This window comes from Nansenia antarctica (assembly GCF_963989245.1).
Source record: "Nansenia antarctica genome assembly, chromosome: 16".
In the NCBI taxonomy this organism is placed as follows: Eukaryota; Metazoa; Chordata; class Actinopteri; order Argentiniformes; family Microstomatidae; genus Nansenia; species Nansenia antarctica.
Window position 1 is genome coordinate 8,243,566 of NC_137686.1, and position 17,422 is coordinate 8,260,987.

At 46.7% G+C, this 17,422-nt stretch overlaps 2 protein-coding genes across 2 annotated transcripts in view; one reads left to right on the plus strand and one right to left on the minus strand.

Annotated features, from left to right (window-relative positions):
* The window catches only part of gpr179 (G protein-coupled receptor 179), a gene marked incomplete at both ends in the record, with an annotated part of 24,259 nt that extends 16,988 nt beyond the window's left edge, over positions 1-7,271 (plus strand). The window contains 7 exons of the mRNA XM_080546825.1: positions 493-602; positions 1,265-1,503; positions 3,079-3,217; positions 4,250-4,352; positions 4,592-4,732; positions 5,174-7,009; positions 7,236-7,271. Of these exons, the coding sequence (XP_080402951.1) occupies positions 493-602; positions 1,265-1,503; positions 3,079-3,217; positions 4,250-4,352; positions 4,592-4,732; positions 5,174-7,009; positions 7,236-7,271 (2,604 nt within the window). The remainder of the gene's footprint in view (positions 1-492; positions 603-1,264; positions 1,504-3,078; positions 3,218-4,249; positions 4,353-4,591; positions 4,733-5,173; positions 7,010-7,235) is intronic.
* A 5,354-nt stretch (positions 7,272-12,625) lies between these two features.
* mrpl45 (mitochondrial ribosomal protein L45) lies at positions 12,626-17,371 on the minus strand. The gene is made up of 8 exons (XM_080546607.1): positions 17,296-17,371; positions 16,359-16,554; positions 15,849-15,966; positions 15,102-15,200; positions 14,564-14,612; positions 14,010-14,159; positions 13,523-13,696; positions 12,626-13,045 (listed from the first exon to the last, which is right to left on the minus strand). Exons 1-8 carry the CDS (start codon positions 17,356-17,358, stop codon positions 12,947-12,949), a joined length of 948 nt encoding a protein of 315 aa, XP_080402733.1. The 5' UTR covers positions 17,359-17,371; the 3' UTR covers positions 12,626-12,946.
* Positions 17,372-17,422: the final 51 nt, after the last annotated feature.

Sequence of the window (17,422 nt, forward strand, 5' to 3'; positions counted from 1 at the left end):
AACACAGGATGAGCTAGCTCGTACATTACCCATCATTACTGTACAACAAAACTGCAAACGTTTGAAAACCTGCAAACATGAATCCCCAAGATAGGTCTGCTAAATGTCTCTCTCTCTCTCCCTTGCTCTTCTCTCTCTCTCTCTCTCTCTCTCTCTCTCTCTCTCTCTCTCTCTCTCCTCCCCTCTGACTGCTTCCTTTTACTGTAATAACAAAGGCAAGATGAACTGATTTGATCTCTCTCTCTCTCTCCTCCTCTCTCTCTCTCCTCCTCTCTCTCTCTCTCTCTCCTCCTCTCTCTCTCTCTCTCTCTCTCTCTCTCCTCCTCTCTCTCTCTCTCTCTCTCTCCTCCTCTCTCTCTCTCTCTCTCTCTCTCTCTCTCTCTCTCTCTCTCTCTCTCTCTCTCTCTCTCTCTCTCTCTCTCTCTCTCTCTCTCTCTCTCTCTCTCTCTCTCTCTCTCTCTCTGTCGTCTGTCTCTCTGTCTCCCCCTGGAGGTGTTCATCCTGTACTTCAGGCCCAGTACGTTCAGGTGTATCCTGCTGCGTTGGGTGAGGATGCTGGGCTTCTCCATCGTCTACGGGACGGTCACTCTGAAGATGTACAGGTCTGTACTAATAGAATAATCATTCATAATAATAATAATAATAATAATAATAATAATAATAGTTTTGTCAGTCAATTGATGGTTGGTGCCTTGCTCAAGGACACCTCGACATGTGGCCAGCCGGGGTTTGAACCGCCGAACTGCCGACGTCGCGATCATTAGACAGCTCTACCTCCTGAGCCACTGCCGCCCCCACTATACTCTACCATGCACTGTCTACAGTATCATGTCTTATGCACCATGCCACTATCTGCTTAGATGCCAAACTGCATTTCGTTGTCTCAGTTCTTTGTCAATGACAATAAAGTTGAATCTAATCTAATCTAATCTAATCTGCTGCTGCTCTCCCTCTTCTTGAGTGTCTCAAACGCATGTTCATACCATTCCTTGTTCTGCTCCCTCCATTACAATGAGCCTGTCCTCCGATTTCTACCTCCACCAGCCTCCCCAGATTGTAGTATTTAGTGATACCAGTGTTTCTAGAGCATCTAACACACTATGCTGTGTCTGTGAAAAATGCCTGTTGTAATTCACTCTGGTTCAAATAGAATATGTATGTGTGTGTGTTTGTGTGCATTTGTCCTTATATATGTGTGTGTGTGTGTGTGTGTGTGTGTGTGTGTGTGTGTGTGTGTGCGTGTGTGTGTGCTCCTCATATCCAGAGTCCTGAAGTTGTTCCTGTCACGCACGGCCCAGCGGCTGCCCTACCTGTCCAGCCTGCACCTGCTAAGGATTCTGGGAATCATGGTCATCACGGTCAGCTGGTTCCTGTGCGCGTGGACCGTGGGCATTCTGCAGAACCGCGACCGCCACGTCCCCCTGCTGGTCACCTTGACTACAACAGACGGTCAGGGGTTCAACCTGTGCAAGCTCGACCGCTGGGACTACATGATGGCCGTGGGTGAGTGTGGAGGGGAGGGGAGAGGCTAGATACTCAGGGAGATACATGATGACAGTTGGTAGATGCTAGATGGGATACTCAGGGAAATATATAAGGAAGGACAGTTGGTAGATAGTAGATGCTAGATGGGATCCTCAGGGAAATATATAAGGACAGTTGGTAGATAGTAGATGCTAGATGGGATACTCAAGGAGATACATGATGACAGTTGGTAGATGCTAGATGGGATACTCAGGGAAATATATAATGACAGTTGGGAGATGCTAGATGCTAGATGGGATACTCAGGGAGATACATGATGACAGTTGGTAGATGCTAGATGGGATACTCAGGGAAATATATGATGGCAGTTGGTCGAGGGTAGGTGCTCGATGGGACACCCAGGACTACGATGGCATTGCAATGGAGGTAGATGCTTTTCCAGGACACCGTGAACAATCTGGGCTATCAATTAGGCAGCGAATTGAACACCTAGATAGCTAGCGCTATTGCTACGCTGTCAAGAGCGTAGAACAACAATTGAGAGAGAGAGCAATTGAGCTATTACCATCATTGCTTTTACCTATCTAATCCTCTCCTAAGGAATAATAGAAAGGAAAAAAACTGCTGGAAATAGCTCTGATGAAATGTACCTCAGGCTGACCCTGGGTGACTGTACCAGACTCGTTTTAAATACTCATCTGTGTTTGATTGTGTTCGCCTGGTGCAATTGAACCAATGGAACAGTCCCAAAAGGGCAAACCCCGCCCATCTGGGGCTCCAGGCAGGCTTAAGCAAACGCTCAATGTATTTAAAAGGATTTCAGTTACTATTTGACCCTGGTCTGGACTGTACAGGTGTGTGTGCATGCCGAAATGTCGTTCCAATAAATTATTAGCATCGGAGCAAGAGTGTGTGGCTCTTTTTCTTTCTTTTAAGTGACACCACCCTGAACTATGGGGTGCTCGTCGTTGTTGTTGTTGTTGGTTTTTTACCTCTGTATCATAACTGCAATTCTGGCAAGTTGAACCACCACCAATGTGCAGGGCATGTAATCTGATAATCTGTCCAACACAACTGGAATATCAGCAACCTGGAACCTAGTATAATCACCAATATGCTCTATCTGTCTCTCTCCCTCCCTGTCTCTCTCTACCTCCTCCCTCACTCCCTCTGTCTGTGTCTATCTGCCTCTCACGCTCCCTCTGTCTGTCTGTCTGTCTGTTTGTCTGTCTGTCTGTCTCTCTCTCTCTCTCTTCCTGCCTCCCTCCCTCCCTCCCTCTGTCTGTTTGTCTGTCTGTGTCTCTCTCTCTCTTTCTCTCTCCCCGCCTCCCTCTGTCTGCCTCTGTCTGCCTCTCTCCCTCCTTCTGATCCTCCATCTGTCTGTGTCTCTGTCTGTGTCTGTCTGTCTGTCTCTCTCTCCTCCTCCTCTCTCTCTCTCTCTCTCTCTCTCTCATCCCTCCCTCCCTCCATCTGTCTGTGTCTGTCTGTCTGTCTGTTTCTCTCTCTCACTTTCCCTCTCTCTCTCTCTCTCTCTCTCTCTCTCTCTCTCTCTCTCTCTCCCCGCCCCTCCCTCCCCCTCCCTCCCTCCTCCAGCGGAGCTGCTGTTCCTGTGTTGGGGGAGCTTCCTGTGCAGTGCGGTGAAGCAGGTCCCTTCTGCCTTCCACGAGCCTCGCTACATGGGCATCGCCATCCACAACGAGCTGCTGATCTCCACCATGTTCCACCTGCTACGGTCGGTCTCCAGCACACAGGACAGGACACGGGGCTGCCTCGACACTGATGCAATATAGTAGACTAGGGGAGGCTGGTCCTGGTAGAAATCGGAGGACGGGCTCATTGTAATGCATGTAACGTAATGAGGAATGGTGTGGACAAACACGTGTTTGATGCCTTTCCTCATTCTGTTCGGTGCAATACAATGAGCCCGTCCTCCGATTTCTACCTCCACCAGCCTCCACTGTAAACCATGGATAAAGCCCACTTCATTCAAAATCAAAGGGGCAATCTGAAAATGTTAACATACATATATATATATATTGTCAAATTAATGATATATAGCCATTATAAATACCCCATGAGCTTAGTTCAACTGTGTTCCCTATCAGAAGGATTATACCATGCATATATACTATATATGTATAATCTATAATCTATTCAACATCCATATATTCTGAGCATTTCTGTTAGTTGCTTGTACAGTACATACGTATATAGGAAGGTGGAATATTCTAATACATGGTGATACATCATGGACCTTTTGTTTTCTATTGAGTGTATGTTAAGCAAAGTACACATTTTATGGGATAAAATAGGGGAATATCGGGAATTGGGAAAAGAGGAGTTGGGTTGAGGCAAAAGGGGGGGAAGAAAGATGGAACAGGTATCTGGGGAAGAGTTGAAGCACAGTTTTAGTAGAAGGAGAAAATGGGAGAAAAGAGAAACATGTAACATTAAGGGGCAGTTTCACAGACACGGATTAAGCCTAAACCTACACTAAAGAGTGTTTTCAATGGAGATTTCCTATCGAAAGTTTGATTTAGTCCAGGTCAAGGCTTAACTCACAAACTGCCAAATAATTCTGGAACACTCCCCACCTAGAGTGCCAAGTGTTTTAATGTTGAGTTTACACTTTGATTGGCTACAAAATGGAGCATCATATTTTATGCATTTTTGGTCAATAAAGTCACCCTCGGCACTGAATGAGTTAAGGTGTCAGGGAACCCACCTCATACTGTACACATATATCTGCTTCCTGTCCTTCCAGGTTCTCCATGCCCTCACTGCATCCTGATTGGATGCTGTTGCTGTTCTTCACCCACACACACATCACCACCACTGTGACTCTCGCCCTTCTCTTCATCCCCAAGGTAACCTGCTACCTCACTTCCCTTATCAATACAACCTGTCTATGTACTATGAGAACATACAAACTGAATTCCTGAAATGGGGGTTTCAATGTCAAACTTGAGAAAAACTGTTTTCAGCAGTTGTTTACAGCAGCATTCAACAACAACAACACATTAAATGTAAAAACATTGGAATAAGTTTTGTGTGTCTGTATCTGTGTGTGTCTGTATCTGTGTGTATGGGTGTGTGTCCACTCTAGTTCCTCCACATGTCGCGGAGAGAGGAGATTGCAGCGGAGGTGTATGAAGACGAGGTGGACCTACGGCGCTCCGGCTCGTACCTCAACAACAGCTTCACGCCGACGTGGAGCGAGCACAGCCTGGACCCCGATGACATCAGGGTAAACTCTCGCCCCCTGCAACCGTACTGAGTGACAGTCGGTGACTGTTGGTATTTCTGAGCCCAGAAAATGGGGGGAGGAATTGAAGTCAAATAAAAACAACTTAGCAATAACCATATGTAACATAATTCAGAAGAATCTTAATATTACAATTTAAATCAGGTGATAATCTTATTATAAACGTACATATAAATGCCCTGTGTGTATATGTTTTAGTATAAACCTGAATAAATATTGTATGACCTGTGTTTTCTCCTCCCTCTGCCCCTTCTTTTCTCCCATTTTCTCCTCGTACTAAACCTGTCCTTCAACTCCTCCCCAACTAACTATTCCATATTCCTTCCCTCTCTTCTACCTCACCCCAACACCTTTTTTCCTTATTCCCTCCATCCCTCCTTCATCCCCTCCATCCTTCTCTCTCTCCCTCTTCACCTACACCAGGATGAGCTGAAGAAACTTTATGGCCAATTGGAGGTCCACAAGACCAAGAAGATGACGGACAACAATCCGCACCTTCAGAAGAAGCGAAGCTCGCGGAAAAGCCTGGGGCGTTCCATCATCAAACGCATCTCAGAGATCCCAGAGTCCATGAACCGGCGGTGCAGCCGAGACGAGAAGGAGATCTCATTTGCCAGCAGGAGCAACACTTTTAGTCAGTCCTGTAAACGAAGACCGTCGGATCCCGTGGTCATCAGTAACAACGACGAAGCGGTGAAAAAGCAGCCTCAGTCGGTTCTGCGGAAGTCAGTGAGTGACTATGATTACATCAGAGATAAGGATCCGTCCTTGCCTGATTCTGTGACATGGGCGGCCGTTGACAAGAGGGCCTCTCAGCTTTCAGAGACCAACTCTCTGGACATCAAGCCGTTGGTGTGTAAGTCAGCCAGCGCCCAAAACCTCTCAGTGGAGAGCAACCTTCTCCACCCTGAGCACAACAAGATGCAGAAGTCCAAGAGTCTTGGCTCCAGCAAGGCCCACAGCCTGGAGGACACTAGACAGGTAGGAAGGTCCGTCTCTGAGGACCAGATGCTGGCCAAAATGAACTTCACAACCAGCACTGGCACCACCATCATGGACCAGACTACCAGCGCTCTCCAGTCCACGTCCTATGACAAGGCTGAGGTCTGCCCCTGGGAGCTTCAGGAGGAGCAGCGCCCCCCAGGGAAGAACCAGAAACACGTCACCTATGCCCCCTCCGAGAGTGATGATGATGATGATGATGATGATGATGATGATGATGATGCTGCTGCTGATGATGATGATGATCAAACAAGCCCTGCCAATGTAGCAGCATCGCCGGTGTCGACGCACATATGTCCCTGGGACCATATATCGGTAGAGAGTACTGCTGTTGAAGAAGAGTGTGAGTCCCCCAGGCCCCAGGCTCCCATCTCGTCAAGTGCCCCTGGTACTCCTAGGCCTGGAAATGCTAAAGCTGCCATGGACCAGAGGGTCTTCTCATTCCGTAACACCCCCAATAAGTGGCTCTCCGTGAAGTCGTCCCTAGGATCCATAGAACAGGGCCAAAAGGAAAAAGTTGAAAAAACCAAAGTTGACATACTGAAGTTAATGAAATCAAAAAGCATAGCGAGTGCTTTCACCGCACCGAAATCGCCAAACCCAGACAATAAGTCACTGCAAATAAGGAGTAAGACGATGGATCACAAACCTTGCCTGGTGAAACAGAAGGCGATCCGACTACCTTCGAGTGATTCCATAGAGAGAAGCCCAATGAGAGGACAGGGACAACAGTCCAATGTCTATCCGTGGAACATGGAGGATATGCAGAAGGATGGACATTACGAGAATGTGTCCATATCAAGACAAAGCAGCCCCTCAAGCTTCATCTGCCCCTGGGAGGGAGATGGAAGGGTTTCCAGAACCGGAAGTCAGTCGTCTCGCGAAATGGCTAGAGAAGATAGAAGCCCTGGCAGAACCAGTGTCCAGGGCTCCATCTGCCCCTGGGAGGGGGATGGAAGGGTTTCCAGAACTGGAAGTCAGACGTCTCGTGATATGGCTAGAGAAGCCAGAACCCCCTCCGCCACCAGGAAGAGCAGTCTGAGTGTCCCTAAAGTGAATGTTTGTCCATGGGATGTACCTGGTTCCTCTTCACCAAGACGGAAGAGTCTCGTAGAAGATGCAGATCCTCCCTGGGAGGAGGATGAACAGGTGCAGGTGACAGAGCGCGCCGGCTTGGGTCACAGGAGGAAATCACAGGAGGCTGTGAAAAGACGGAAGAGCCAACCGGATGTGTGTCCCTGGGACACAGGGGTTGAGGTTACAGTTCCTCTCCAAAATAGCTCAGTGACAAGCCAGCTCCAGCAGAATGAACAGCTGTCTCTGAACAGAAAACCGAACGTATGCCCCTGGGAAACCCCAGGGGAAACCCCACATACTGCCAATAGGCGAGAGAGCTGCATAACCATCAATATCTGCCCTTGGGATATGGAGGAAGAAGGTCACACTGAAAAGACAACATGTGTAATTTATGAAAATGTACCAGAGAGCGAGAGATTGGATGAGCGACGGGGGTCAGTAAACTCCAATGTGTCTGGTAAGACACTGACAAAACAGGAATCAGTTTATGAAAATATATGTCCTTGGGAAACAAACAAAACACAGGCAGATGATCAAACAAAAAGCCCTAAACCGGTTAAAGCGGCCACTGCGAAGTCAACTGCCCTCGTATTGCCCCAACGGCAGGTCAGCGTAGCAGACGCATGTCCGTGGGATGTCCCGGAACCTCCTAAAAACTCAGCAAGCCTTTGTCCATGGGAGGAAGAGACAGAGATGAGCAACGAGGAGCCCCAGACTAAATCAACAACCAAAGAATCATCTTCATCGCAGGAGACCTCTTCCCCAAAAATGAACATTTGTCCATGGGAAACTGAAGAGGAAGAGAAGACGCTAAAGAAAGATGTGAATATCTGTCCTTGGGAAACGGGAGAGACAGATGCGATGAAACAACAACACAATGTCCAAGTAAATGTCCTGAAGAAAACAGAACAAATTATAAGACAGGACAGCGATAAAGCAAACATTTGTCCTTGGGAGACTGGGGACTCAGAGAAGACAGAGCAACAAGACAAAACTAAGACAGGTATATCCAAATTACCAGAAGAAAATACAAAACAAGACTGTGCTCAGGCAAATGTCTGTCCATGGGAAACTGAGGAAAAAGAAGAAAGTGTTCAAATGAACGTCTGTCCTTGGGAAACAGGAGAGACTGAGAAGGCATACATCGCCAAGGAAACTGAGAAGGATAAAAGAGAATGCCGTACTAAAGTAGATGTTTATCCATTGAAAACTGCAAAGCCAGAAGTGGCAAGAAGCCCTGCACTAGGAAATATGAGAAGACGAGATACTAAGGTAGATCTTTGTCCCTGGGAAAAAGCTGATCTATGTCCATGGGATAGTGGAGAGGCTGTGGAGATAACACGTCAAGACAGTATAGAATCAAATAAATCAAAGAGTCAAGACAATGTCCGAGCCAACATACGTACTAAAGTAGATGTTTGTCCACTGGAAACTACTAAAGTAGATGTTTGTCCACTGGAAACTGTAAAGTCAGAAATTACAAGAAGCCCTGCACCAGAACATATCAGAAGACAAGATTCTAAGGCAGATCCTTGTCCATGGGAAAAAGCTGATGTATGTCCATGGGATAGTGGAGAACCTGTGCAGAGAATTCGTCAAGACAGTATAGAATCAAATAAATCAAAGAGTCAAGACAATGTCCGAGCCAACATACCTACTAAAGTAGATGTTTGTCCACTGGAAACTGTAAAGCCAGAAGTGGCAAGAAGCCCTGCACTAGGAAATATGAGAAGACGAGATACTAAGGTAGATCTTTGTCCCTGGGAAAAAGCTGATCTATGTCCATGGGATAGTGGAGAACCTGTGCAGATAACGCGTCAAGACAGTAAAGAATCAAATAAATCAAAGAGTCAAGACAATCTCAGAGCCAACATACGTACTAAAGTAGATGTTTGTCCACTGGAAACGGCAAAGCCAGAAATTACAAGAAGCCCTGCACCAGAACATACCAGAAGAGGAAATTCTAAGCCAGATGTTTGTCCCAGGGAAAAAGCTGATGTATGTCCATGGGATAGTGGAGAAACTGTGGAGATAACACGTCAAGACAGTAAAGAATCCAGTAAATCAAAGAGTCAAGACAACATCCAAGACAACATATGTCCATGGGATACGGATGAACCGGCACGTCAAGACAGTAAAGACTCAGGTAAATCAAAGAGCCAAAACCCCAACCCTACCCATGACCCTAAGAGACGAGGTAGCACTAAGTCCGACCTTTGCCCCTGGGAAACTGCAAAAACCGACACAATGAAGAAAGGAGACAGTAAAGAGTCAATGAACTCCAACCCTGCCCATGACCCTAAGAGACGAGGTAGCACTAAGTCCGACCTTTGCCCCTGGGAAACTGCAAAAACCGACACAATGAAGAAAGGAGACAGTAAAGAGTCAATGAACTCCAACCCTGCCCATGACCCTAAGAGACGAGGTAGCACTAAGTCCGACCTTTGCCCCTGGGAAACTGCAAAAACCGACACAATGAAGAAAGGAGACAGTAAAGAGTCAATGAACTCCAACCCTGCCCATGACCCTAAGAGACGAGGTAGCACTAGGTCCGACCTTTGCCCCTGGGAAACTGCAAAAACCGACACAATGAAGAAAGGAGACAGTAAAGAGTCAATGAACTCCAACCCTGCCCATGACCCTAAGAGACGAGGTAGCACTAGGTCCGGCCTTTGCCCCTGGGAAACCACAGAGACAGTTCGGGCCTCTGCGTGTCCGTGGGAAACTGAGGAACCAGAACCAGAGAAGACCAAAAGACGTGACAGCAAAAGTTCAGTGAAAACAATAAGACATGACAGTGTAACGGCCGCCGACACTGACAAACCTGAGAAGTCATCTGACAAAGAGACCACACTTCCCGCCAGTACCGGAGAGGAAGACAGAGAATCCCAGCAGGGAGGCTTCATCATGGCAGAGGGTGACAATGCCCAGCCAGCTGCTGGAAGGAGCACGGAAGAGGAGGGGGTGGAAGGGGCGGGGGGAGGGGCGAAAGCTGCCCTGGTTCGACGAGACGCTCTGTGCCCCTGGGATATGGGAGGAGACAGGCAGGGTTCCATGATGGAACAGGATAACAATAACGACGTCTTCACGTGGGAACAAGAGAACATTCCAGAAGAGGAAGACGACAACGGCGATGCTGAGAGCGCTGCGGAAGCCTTCGTCTTCCCCTCTGACCTGTAAAGCCTATTTAACAGAATATAGTTACTATGGTAACTACTATAGGTATGCCATTTAGTAGCTGACGCTTTCATCCAAAGCGTCTTACATCGCAGTGAGTGCATACATTCTTTCTGAATATATATGGTCCCAGCGGGAATCGAACCCCCAATCTAAGCGTTGTTAGTGCCATGCTCTACCAACTGAGCCACAGAGGTCAGTAGGCGGCGACATCACCGCAATAGCCCTCTGGCCTATTACGACACATTTGCGGCCCAATTGTTGAATGACAGCTGTGAATACTGCCATAACAGGCAGTTTATACTGGCTATATACTCTGCTTTAGTGACAGACCAGTCGATTACTGGTTGGTCCGAGGATTGTAATCGGTCTACTCCATGGGTGACTCCATTTTCCATGGGTGACTATGGAGCAAAAAAAAATCGACTGTTAGAGGAAACACAGTAGCCAAGAGGTGATGAACTGAACATGATGAAACCTCTTTCAAACCTGAATGTCACAAAGGCCCCGGATCTCCGCTATAGCCCCCCCCCCCCCCCTCCCCAGACACTGCTCTGGTGCACCAGCAACACACCACTGGACTGGGCCCCAACCCGACTCACTACTCTGCCAAGAAGGAGTCATTCACCCCCCCTTAGGTCCCAAGTTCTAGAACCAGAGAGTGTCTGGATGCAGTCCCCTCTTCTTCTTCCTACTTTGATCCCCTTTTTTAAAAATGTTTATCGTTTTCTGTGTCTTTGTGTGTTTGTAAGTAAGTGACAATGCACTCTTCTGTGGTGACATAATATGAACATTCAGTTAACACCCAATGTTGCAGGGTCCAAATGGACGGTTGCAAATGCTACACAAGTGAGTTGAAATAAGCAAGCCTGAGCTCCTCAGGGTTTGAATTAGAAATTGGGGTCGTCGTCCCCCATGAGAATTTACATACCAATGTGGGTACCCCAAAAAAAAGATCCAGATTGATCTACATTGGGCGCCCCCCAAGAGTCAATGTGTAATTCGAACCCTATCGGAGCTTTATGATGATCTGGTGATAACTAGACACACACAGGGAGATAAAGCCACAACAGACCAGTTGCTCATCATCACGTCAACAAAGCACGACCAGCATTCCGGAAACCACGTGTGAACCAATGGTGGTGATGATGCAAGTCCTTCTGTTGCCTGCTCTGAACAAACACATTCCATAGAACTCCAGGACAACATTCCTTCTGAAACGTCAACATGTGCTGTTTTCGTCCAATCAGATGGGGTCAACTCAGTCACTGTCAACAGCACAGTCCAGGCTACTGTACAAAGGATGTCAAAAACATTACCATTAATACAACGTTTTTTTTTTTTTCAAACCGAGAACCTAAATCTAGATAATTCAAAGACCTAAATAAAAAAATGTAAACTGCTGCATCAACAAAATCAATTGATCTCCCTTTCTAGAACTCATCGGAGAACACATCATTGGGTCTGTCTTCCTCCAAGTGCTCCACTTCGTCATGGAAACAAACCTGTACATAAGACCCTAGTGCTTGCTATGTTCAACATCTCCTTACAATAGATAAGTGTGAAGTCCTTTACGTCTGCATGCAATGACAACACTGGCGACTGGTTTCTTGTGTCATCGAAACCAAAATCACCAGAGCTTAACGGAGATGAAAGAAGAGGTAATTGAAATGGGAGGAGTGAGATAAGGGACTGTTCTGTATCCGGGTGCCATATATATGGGACAGCAGCTGGTGAAAGCGGGAACAAGTCATATTGCAATGAAATGGATTCGGTGAGTAATCCCCACTACTCTACACTAACCAGGCAGTAGTGGGGATTACTCACCGAATCCATTGCACTGCAATATTTTCGCTTGACTAGCGAGTGAGTCGTTGATTTTTAACAATGCTGAAATGTATTTACATTTTTCAGAATAAAAGTCTGAACATTTGGTCGGTTGTCAACTTGTTCCCCCTTTCACCAGCTGCTGTGACATAATTATTTGAAGGTCTAGAGAAGCTCAGGTGGGTGAATATTACAGAACGTCCAGATAGAAATGTATATTGAATAGAACAGGTATCTCTGCCATGTAAAATAGGGACCAGTAGAGGCCGGTGGAGGTAGAAATCGGAGGACAGGCTCATTGTAATGCATGGAATGGAATAAGCAAATAGAAATGGTATCAAACACATTCCATTCCGTGCATTCCAATGAGACCAGCCTCCGATTTCTACCTCCACCAGCCTCCCCTGACAGGGACTCATTGCAGCTCTAGACGTTATATTTCTATCTGTTTCACCCCACCGTGCCCATTCGCCAGATGTATCCACTCTAAACACTTCAATCTGTGTCAGTTATTGTGCTCTCATCTTCATAGACTGCCTCATGTTGTACGCGACAGACCGATCTAGATTTGTTTTGTGAGCGTTCTTTTGCATGTATTGTGTTTTTTTAATGGATGTGCTAATAATATGTCTTTTTGTTCAGTAGAAATTCAAATAGCATAATGTCAGACTCATTCAGTTCTTTTTGTATGTATTGCCTGTAAGAAAGTTAGAGATTATTCTGATATAAATTTGCATTAATTGAAACCGGAGGGTTATGAACAAAATGAGCAGATGGGACATTTTATTTTTGTATTCTTTAAATTAACATGTAATATATTCATCATTGAAATAAACCGTACAATCTCTACAAATGCAGACAATTTCCTTTTGTTTGAATGATGATACACAAGTGGAAAAGAAGAGGGATGAAAACCTCAGAAAAACGTAATGAAAAAAACAACAAAACAAATATTTGATTCATGATGTTTGCTTAAAAAAATTAGACAACAACAAAAAAAACAAGACCAGTCTTCTTTCACCAGTTGATTTTCAGAGTCTGTATGGGGGTTGGATGCAGGGCCATCGACATACAGGCTCTGGTTGGTTGTGAGTTACAACGCCACCCTGTGGCCTACTTGTGCCACTGCACAGGGTGGGGCTTGGGCACTTCATAGTTGAGGTCCTCAAACTCCTCGCCTGGCTTCAACTCTGGGCCGGGGATCAGGACGGTCTGAAGACAGAAGAAAGACAGTTGCTGTTACTGACACAGACACAGGCAAATGGCCTCTCTTAAGGCTTTTGTGCGGTTAGGTATACTAGAACTAAGAACACTACTGGGGAGGCTGGTGGAGGTAGATGAGATGATGAGATGGGGTCATTGGCAAAGGCTAGGTCCAATCTAATCCAATCTAAGTGCCAAGTATGTAGGGGCTAGTATGTACGGATAATCTAACACCACATAAACCTCTTGGCACTCTAGGTGGCTAAGGGTTCCGGAATTCTTTGGCAGTTGGTGAGTTAAAGACTTGCATACCTTCATGATGGGGTCCTTGGCTAGGTGTCTAACCAAGTGCCTAGTATGTAGGGGCTAGTACTGTATGTAGGGGGGGTTTGTAAGGGCTAACGGGTTCTTAAATACTTTAAAACTACCGTCACGGTCTAACCAAGCCGCCAGTAAGGGCGTTGGGGTTATTGGAGACTTGCGTACCTTTATGATGGGGTCTTTGACGGGCGCCCAGGCCGGTACAATCTTGCCGTGGAGCCTCCAGAGGCCGTACTGGTTGACCAGGTGCCGCTCCATGACCAGGTACTCCAGCACGTCCCTGGGCTCCTCCTCGCTGCCCATCATCAGCCTGCCGAAGCGGTCGTACACCGCCAGAGTCTAGTCCAGACCAGACCAGACCAAGCGATCAGGAACAGAGGGTTGATGGATGAAGAGGAGAAGGAGAAGAAGAAGAAGAAGAAGAAGAGACAAGAGAAATGATGAGAAAGGTGCCGCACTCATCATCATTACCGCTCCACAGAGAAGTGGAGGCTGGTGGAGGTAGAAATTGGAGGACGGGCTCGTGGTAATGCATTGGTATTCCATAATCTTCAAACCTGCATGTTGTAGCTGCAACGTGATTCTGATTCAAAACATAACAACCGTTTTTAATGGACAAGACGACCGCGAGTGGTTGCGGTTAACCTCTCACCTGTTTGGAGTGCATGCGCACCGTCACCTGGGCGTATAGGTTGCCCTTGGTGACCATGTCAGGGCAGCGGGCGTGGACCACCCTCGGAGGCTCCAGGGACTCAACGAACCGCCAGCGTAGCGTCTTGTACCGGTTCCCCCGTGTCATCTCCTGTGGAGTGGGGGGGCACAAGGTCAGGTATGGAGCTACCAGACTTTATGAGCAAGCGTTTATAGCACAAAGAATATGTAGTACTACAGTAATGCATGTACACACACACACACACGCTAATGATGTTACAGATAAAGTTGCAACACAAAACTTAAAGTTATGGCAACGGCACTGTTTATCACACTGTGATATACCACTCTGTGACTATCAGTGCAGATAGAATTGAGGAGAAATGTCTGGACCAGAATGAATAGCCTTCATATTGTCTATCTGCAGCTGAGTGTGTTCATCTGAAACGGCTGACAGGGTGAATCATGGCCATCTGAGAGAGAGAGAGAGAGAGAGAGAGAGAGAGAGAGAGAGAGAGAGAGAGAGAGAGAGAGAGAGAAAGAGAGAGGACTCACAGGGTAACATCTCTCTGTCACCAGGGAGTGGAGTTTCTCCTTGTTGAACCTGTAACACACACACACACACACACACACACACACACACACACACACACACACACACACACACAGTGTTGTTGAGTGGTGAGTCAGTGGCACACTAAGAATGAAGCACACAAACCTTTTAACAAAAATAATTGCCTAGTTTCAGAGTAGGGTCAGTGAAAGCATGACTCTAAATACAGGGCAGTGTAACCGTCGTGACCTGAGTGAAGTCACCATCTCACTTCTATTAGAAATGTCTCACTCGAATTACTAGTGTGTGTGTGTATGTGTGTGTGTGTCTATCTCTCTGTGTCAAATTACCCCTTTAGCTCTCCCATCAATGACTTGTGTGGATCTGAGAGCATTGGATAGGTATAAGCAAGATGGCGAAAATCCCTCCTTGGCATACCAAAGGATATACTGCTTAAACCTATCAGATCCTTTCAGATCTACACTGTTGTCCCAGGGGTGGTTTAGGTTAAATGAGAGTGAGTGTCAGTGGGTTCCTTACTCTGTCAGGGCGTGGTGAGCGTCTACGAAGATCCCCTGGGCCTTCTCTGGGAACACTTTAGTGGTGAACAAAGGATCATGCTCTTTGATCTTGCGTATCCTGTAAGGAGAACATGCCAGAGGGGTTTTCTTTCAACAACATGAAAAGTGTCACGAAGCGTCACAGTTATGATTGCTAGGAAAAAGTTGATCTGAGAAGTTGCTAATGAACGGTAAATGTGTTACGATTTTCTCCAAGGTTTACTAAGCTCGCACAGGTTAGTCAATTGACTGGAATATACCGTTAATTATCTACCACGCTAACTCTCATTTGATGGCAATCATAACAAACCTCTTACTGCACATGTCACAGAGTGACCCACATAGAGAGAGAGCATAAACAATCTTTGCTAAGAGAGGGTGTGTGCATGTGTATAAGAAACTAAGTTCCCTACAAATGCTAGATAGATATTGTAGAAGACGATGATCGAGTGAGTGTGTGTGTGTGTGTGCGTACTTAGGGAGGCATTCTTTTTTAAATGTATTTTTTAAGTACGTTTTTCTGAGTGGGGCAGTCCCACTCATATTTTTCATTTTAACGGACAGATATAGTGAAGACAAACAGGAAAGTAAGGAGAAGAAGGGAGAGAGGACATGTCAGCAGGGCATGGGCCGGATTCGAACCCATGCCGACATGGGCATATGTGTGCAGTGTAGACCGCGGTGCTAGACCACTGGACCACCGCAGGCCACAGGGAGGCATTCTTACGCTAGCTGGGAGGCAGCACTCTGTCTGAGCTGCTCTGTCCGCTGCTTCAACCCCTCTTTAGACAGGCTGGAGAGACGAGCATCACCCTCAGGGGGGATGTAGGGGTCAAACACTCCCGCTGAGGAGGGAGGGAAGGGGGGAGAGAGGAAGAGAGGGAAGGAGAGAGAGATGGAGGGAGAGATGGAAGGAGAGAGGGAGAGAAGGGGAGAGAGACGGAGATTGATTATAACATGTACAACACAGTGTACATTATGTTCTTTATTATTTGTCGTTATTATTATTACTATTATTACATGGTAACATCCATATGAATATGTACACCACAATACTGCAGCGTAGCCTACCTTGTGTCAAACTGTACTAGTCTAGCATTGGAAACAGACCTTTGTGTAGTCGACTGTATTGACATCAATGCAGGCAGTAGTGTGCCAGCCTGTATTGAGCTGTTGTGTGTGTGTGTGTGTGTGTGTGTGTGTGTGTGTGTGTGTGTGTGTGTGTGTGTGTAGCTACCAGTGCATGCGATGTTAATGGCCCTCTCCATGTATTGCTGCCTGATGACGACACCAGCCGACCGGGCCTTGGCCTCCTGGTCCTCGTGGCTCCTGCCTTTCAGCGACACCGCCGGAGGGATGAAGTACCGCTTCTTGGTCCGGACCTGGATGGCGAACGGCAGCGGGTACCGCAGGTCCAGAGAAACCTCTGCATTCTGGAGGCAGAGGGTTGGGTTGGGTTATTATAGGGCCTACATACATATGGTGTACTACAGTGCATATCCTACATATTATTTATGTAAACCAGCTCTTTTCCCTTCTTGTTTTTAGTTTTCTTTCCTAGCACCAGGGGAGCCCCCCTCCCAAATTTCGTTGTTTGGTAACTGTACTATATCAATGACAATAAAGACCATTCATTCATTCATTCATTCATTCATATGCATGAACTAAATACATGAAGCATGAAACCAATTGTGAACCAACATGATGTGTTATATGTTTTGCATTTTAGGCCGGGAGAAATATGGAAATCAAGCTCAAGCTGTGCAGCATTTGGTTCATGCAGTGGTTAGCTAGGAAGTCAATAACTTTGCCCTTGGTAGAGATTGGAGTACGAGGATGCGACGTTCATCACAAGGACTTCGACAATGAATGAGATCCGATCCGAAAGAGTAGCTACGGGGAATCGGTGCTCTCCATTAAGCAAACAGCCAGTTCAGGGATCTCTAACCCAGATTTGAGTACATATGTTGTGAGTACATATGTGTACACATGTGTTGACAGCTAAAAGCCTGCTTGCTGGAAGACATCCCTGAACGTTAAAGCGAGCTGCTCACTGCTGTGGCTGCCTAGTTAACGATTACGCTGGTTAGACGCATTTTCAGGACTGATTTGATCATGCCATGTGTCATTCATACAGAACTTAATAAAACTCTGCCACGCCGGTGAAACACTACCTTCAGTTTGCAGCATGTCATCCGATGGAGGGACAACAAGGCCCTGCGCATGGACGCCGCCATCTTGCCTGGTTCAGCCTCTTGGTGGGTGTGTTCAAGGGCGTCGTGTCTGCGCTGTCGCTGCGCA

Excerpts from the sequence above, each read along its gene's own strand:
- mrpl45 (XM_080546607.1), bottom strand. The coding sequence starts at position 17,358 with ATGGCGGCGTCCATGCGCAGGGCCTTGTTGTCCCTCCATCGGATGACA. Across the intron at positions 15,201-15,848 it reads AGTGCTGCCTCCCAGCTAGC|GATACGCAAGATCAAAGAGC; the intron begins GTAAGAATGCCT and ends TTCTCCTTACAG. Across the intron at positions 14,613-15,101 it reads GCTCACCACGCCCTGACAGA|GTTCAACAAGGAGAAACTCC; the intron begins GTAAGGAACCCA and ends TGTGTGTTACAG.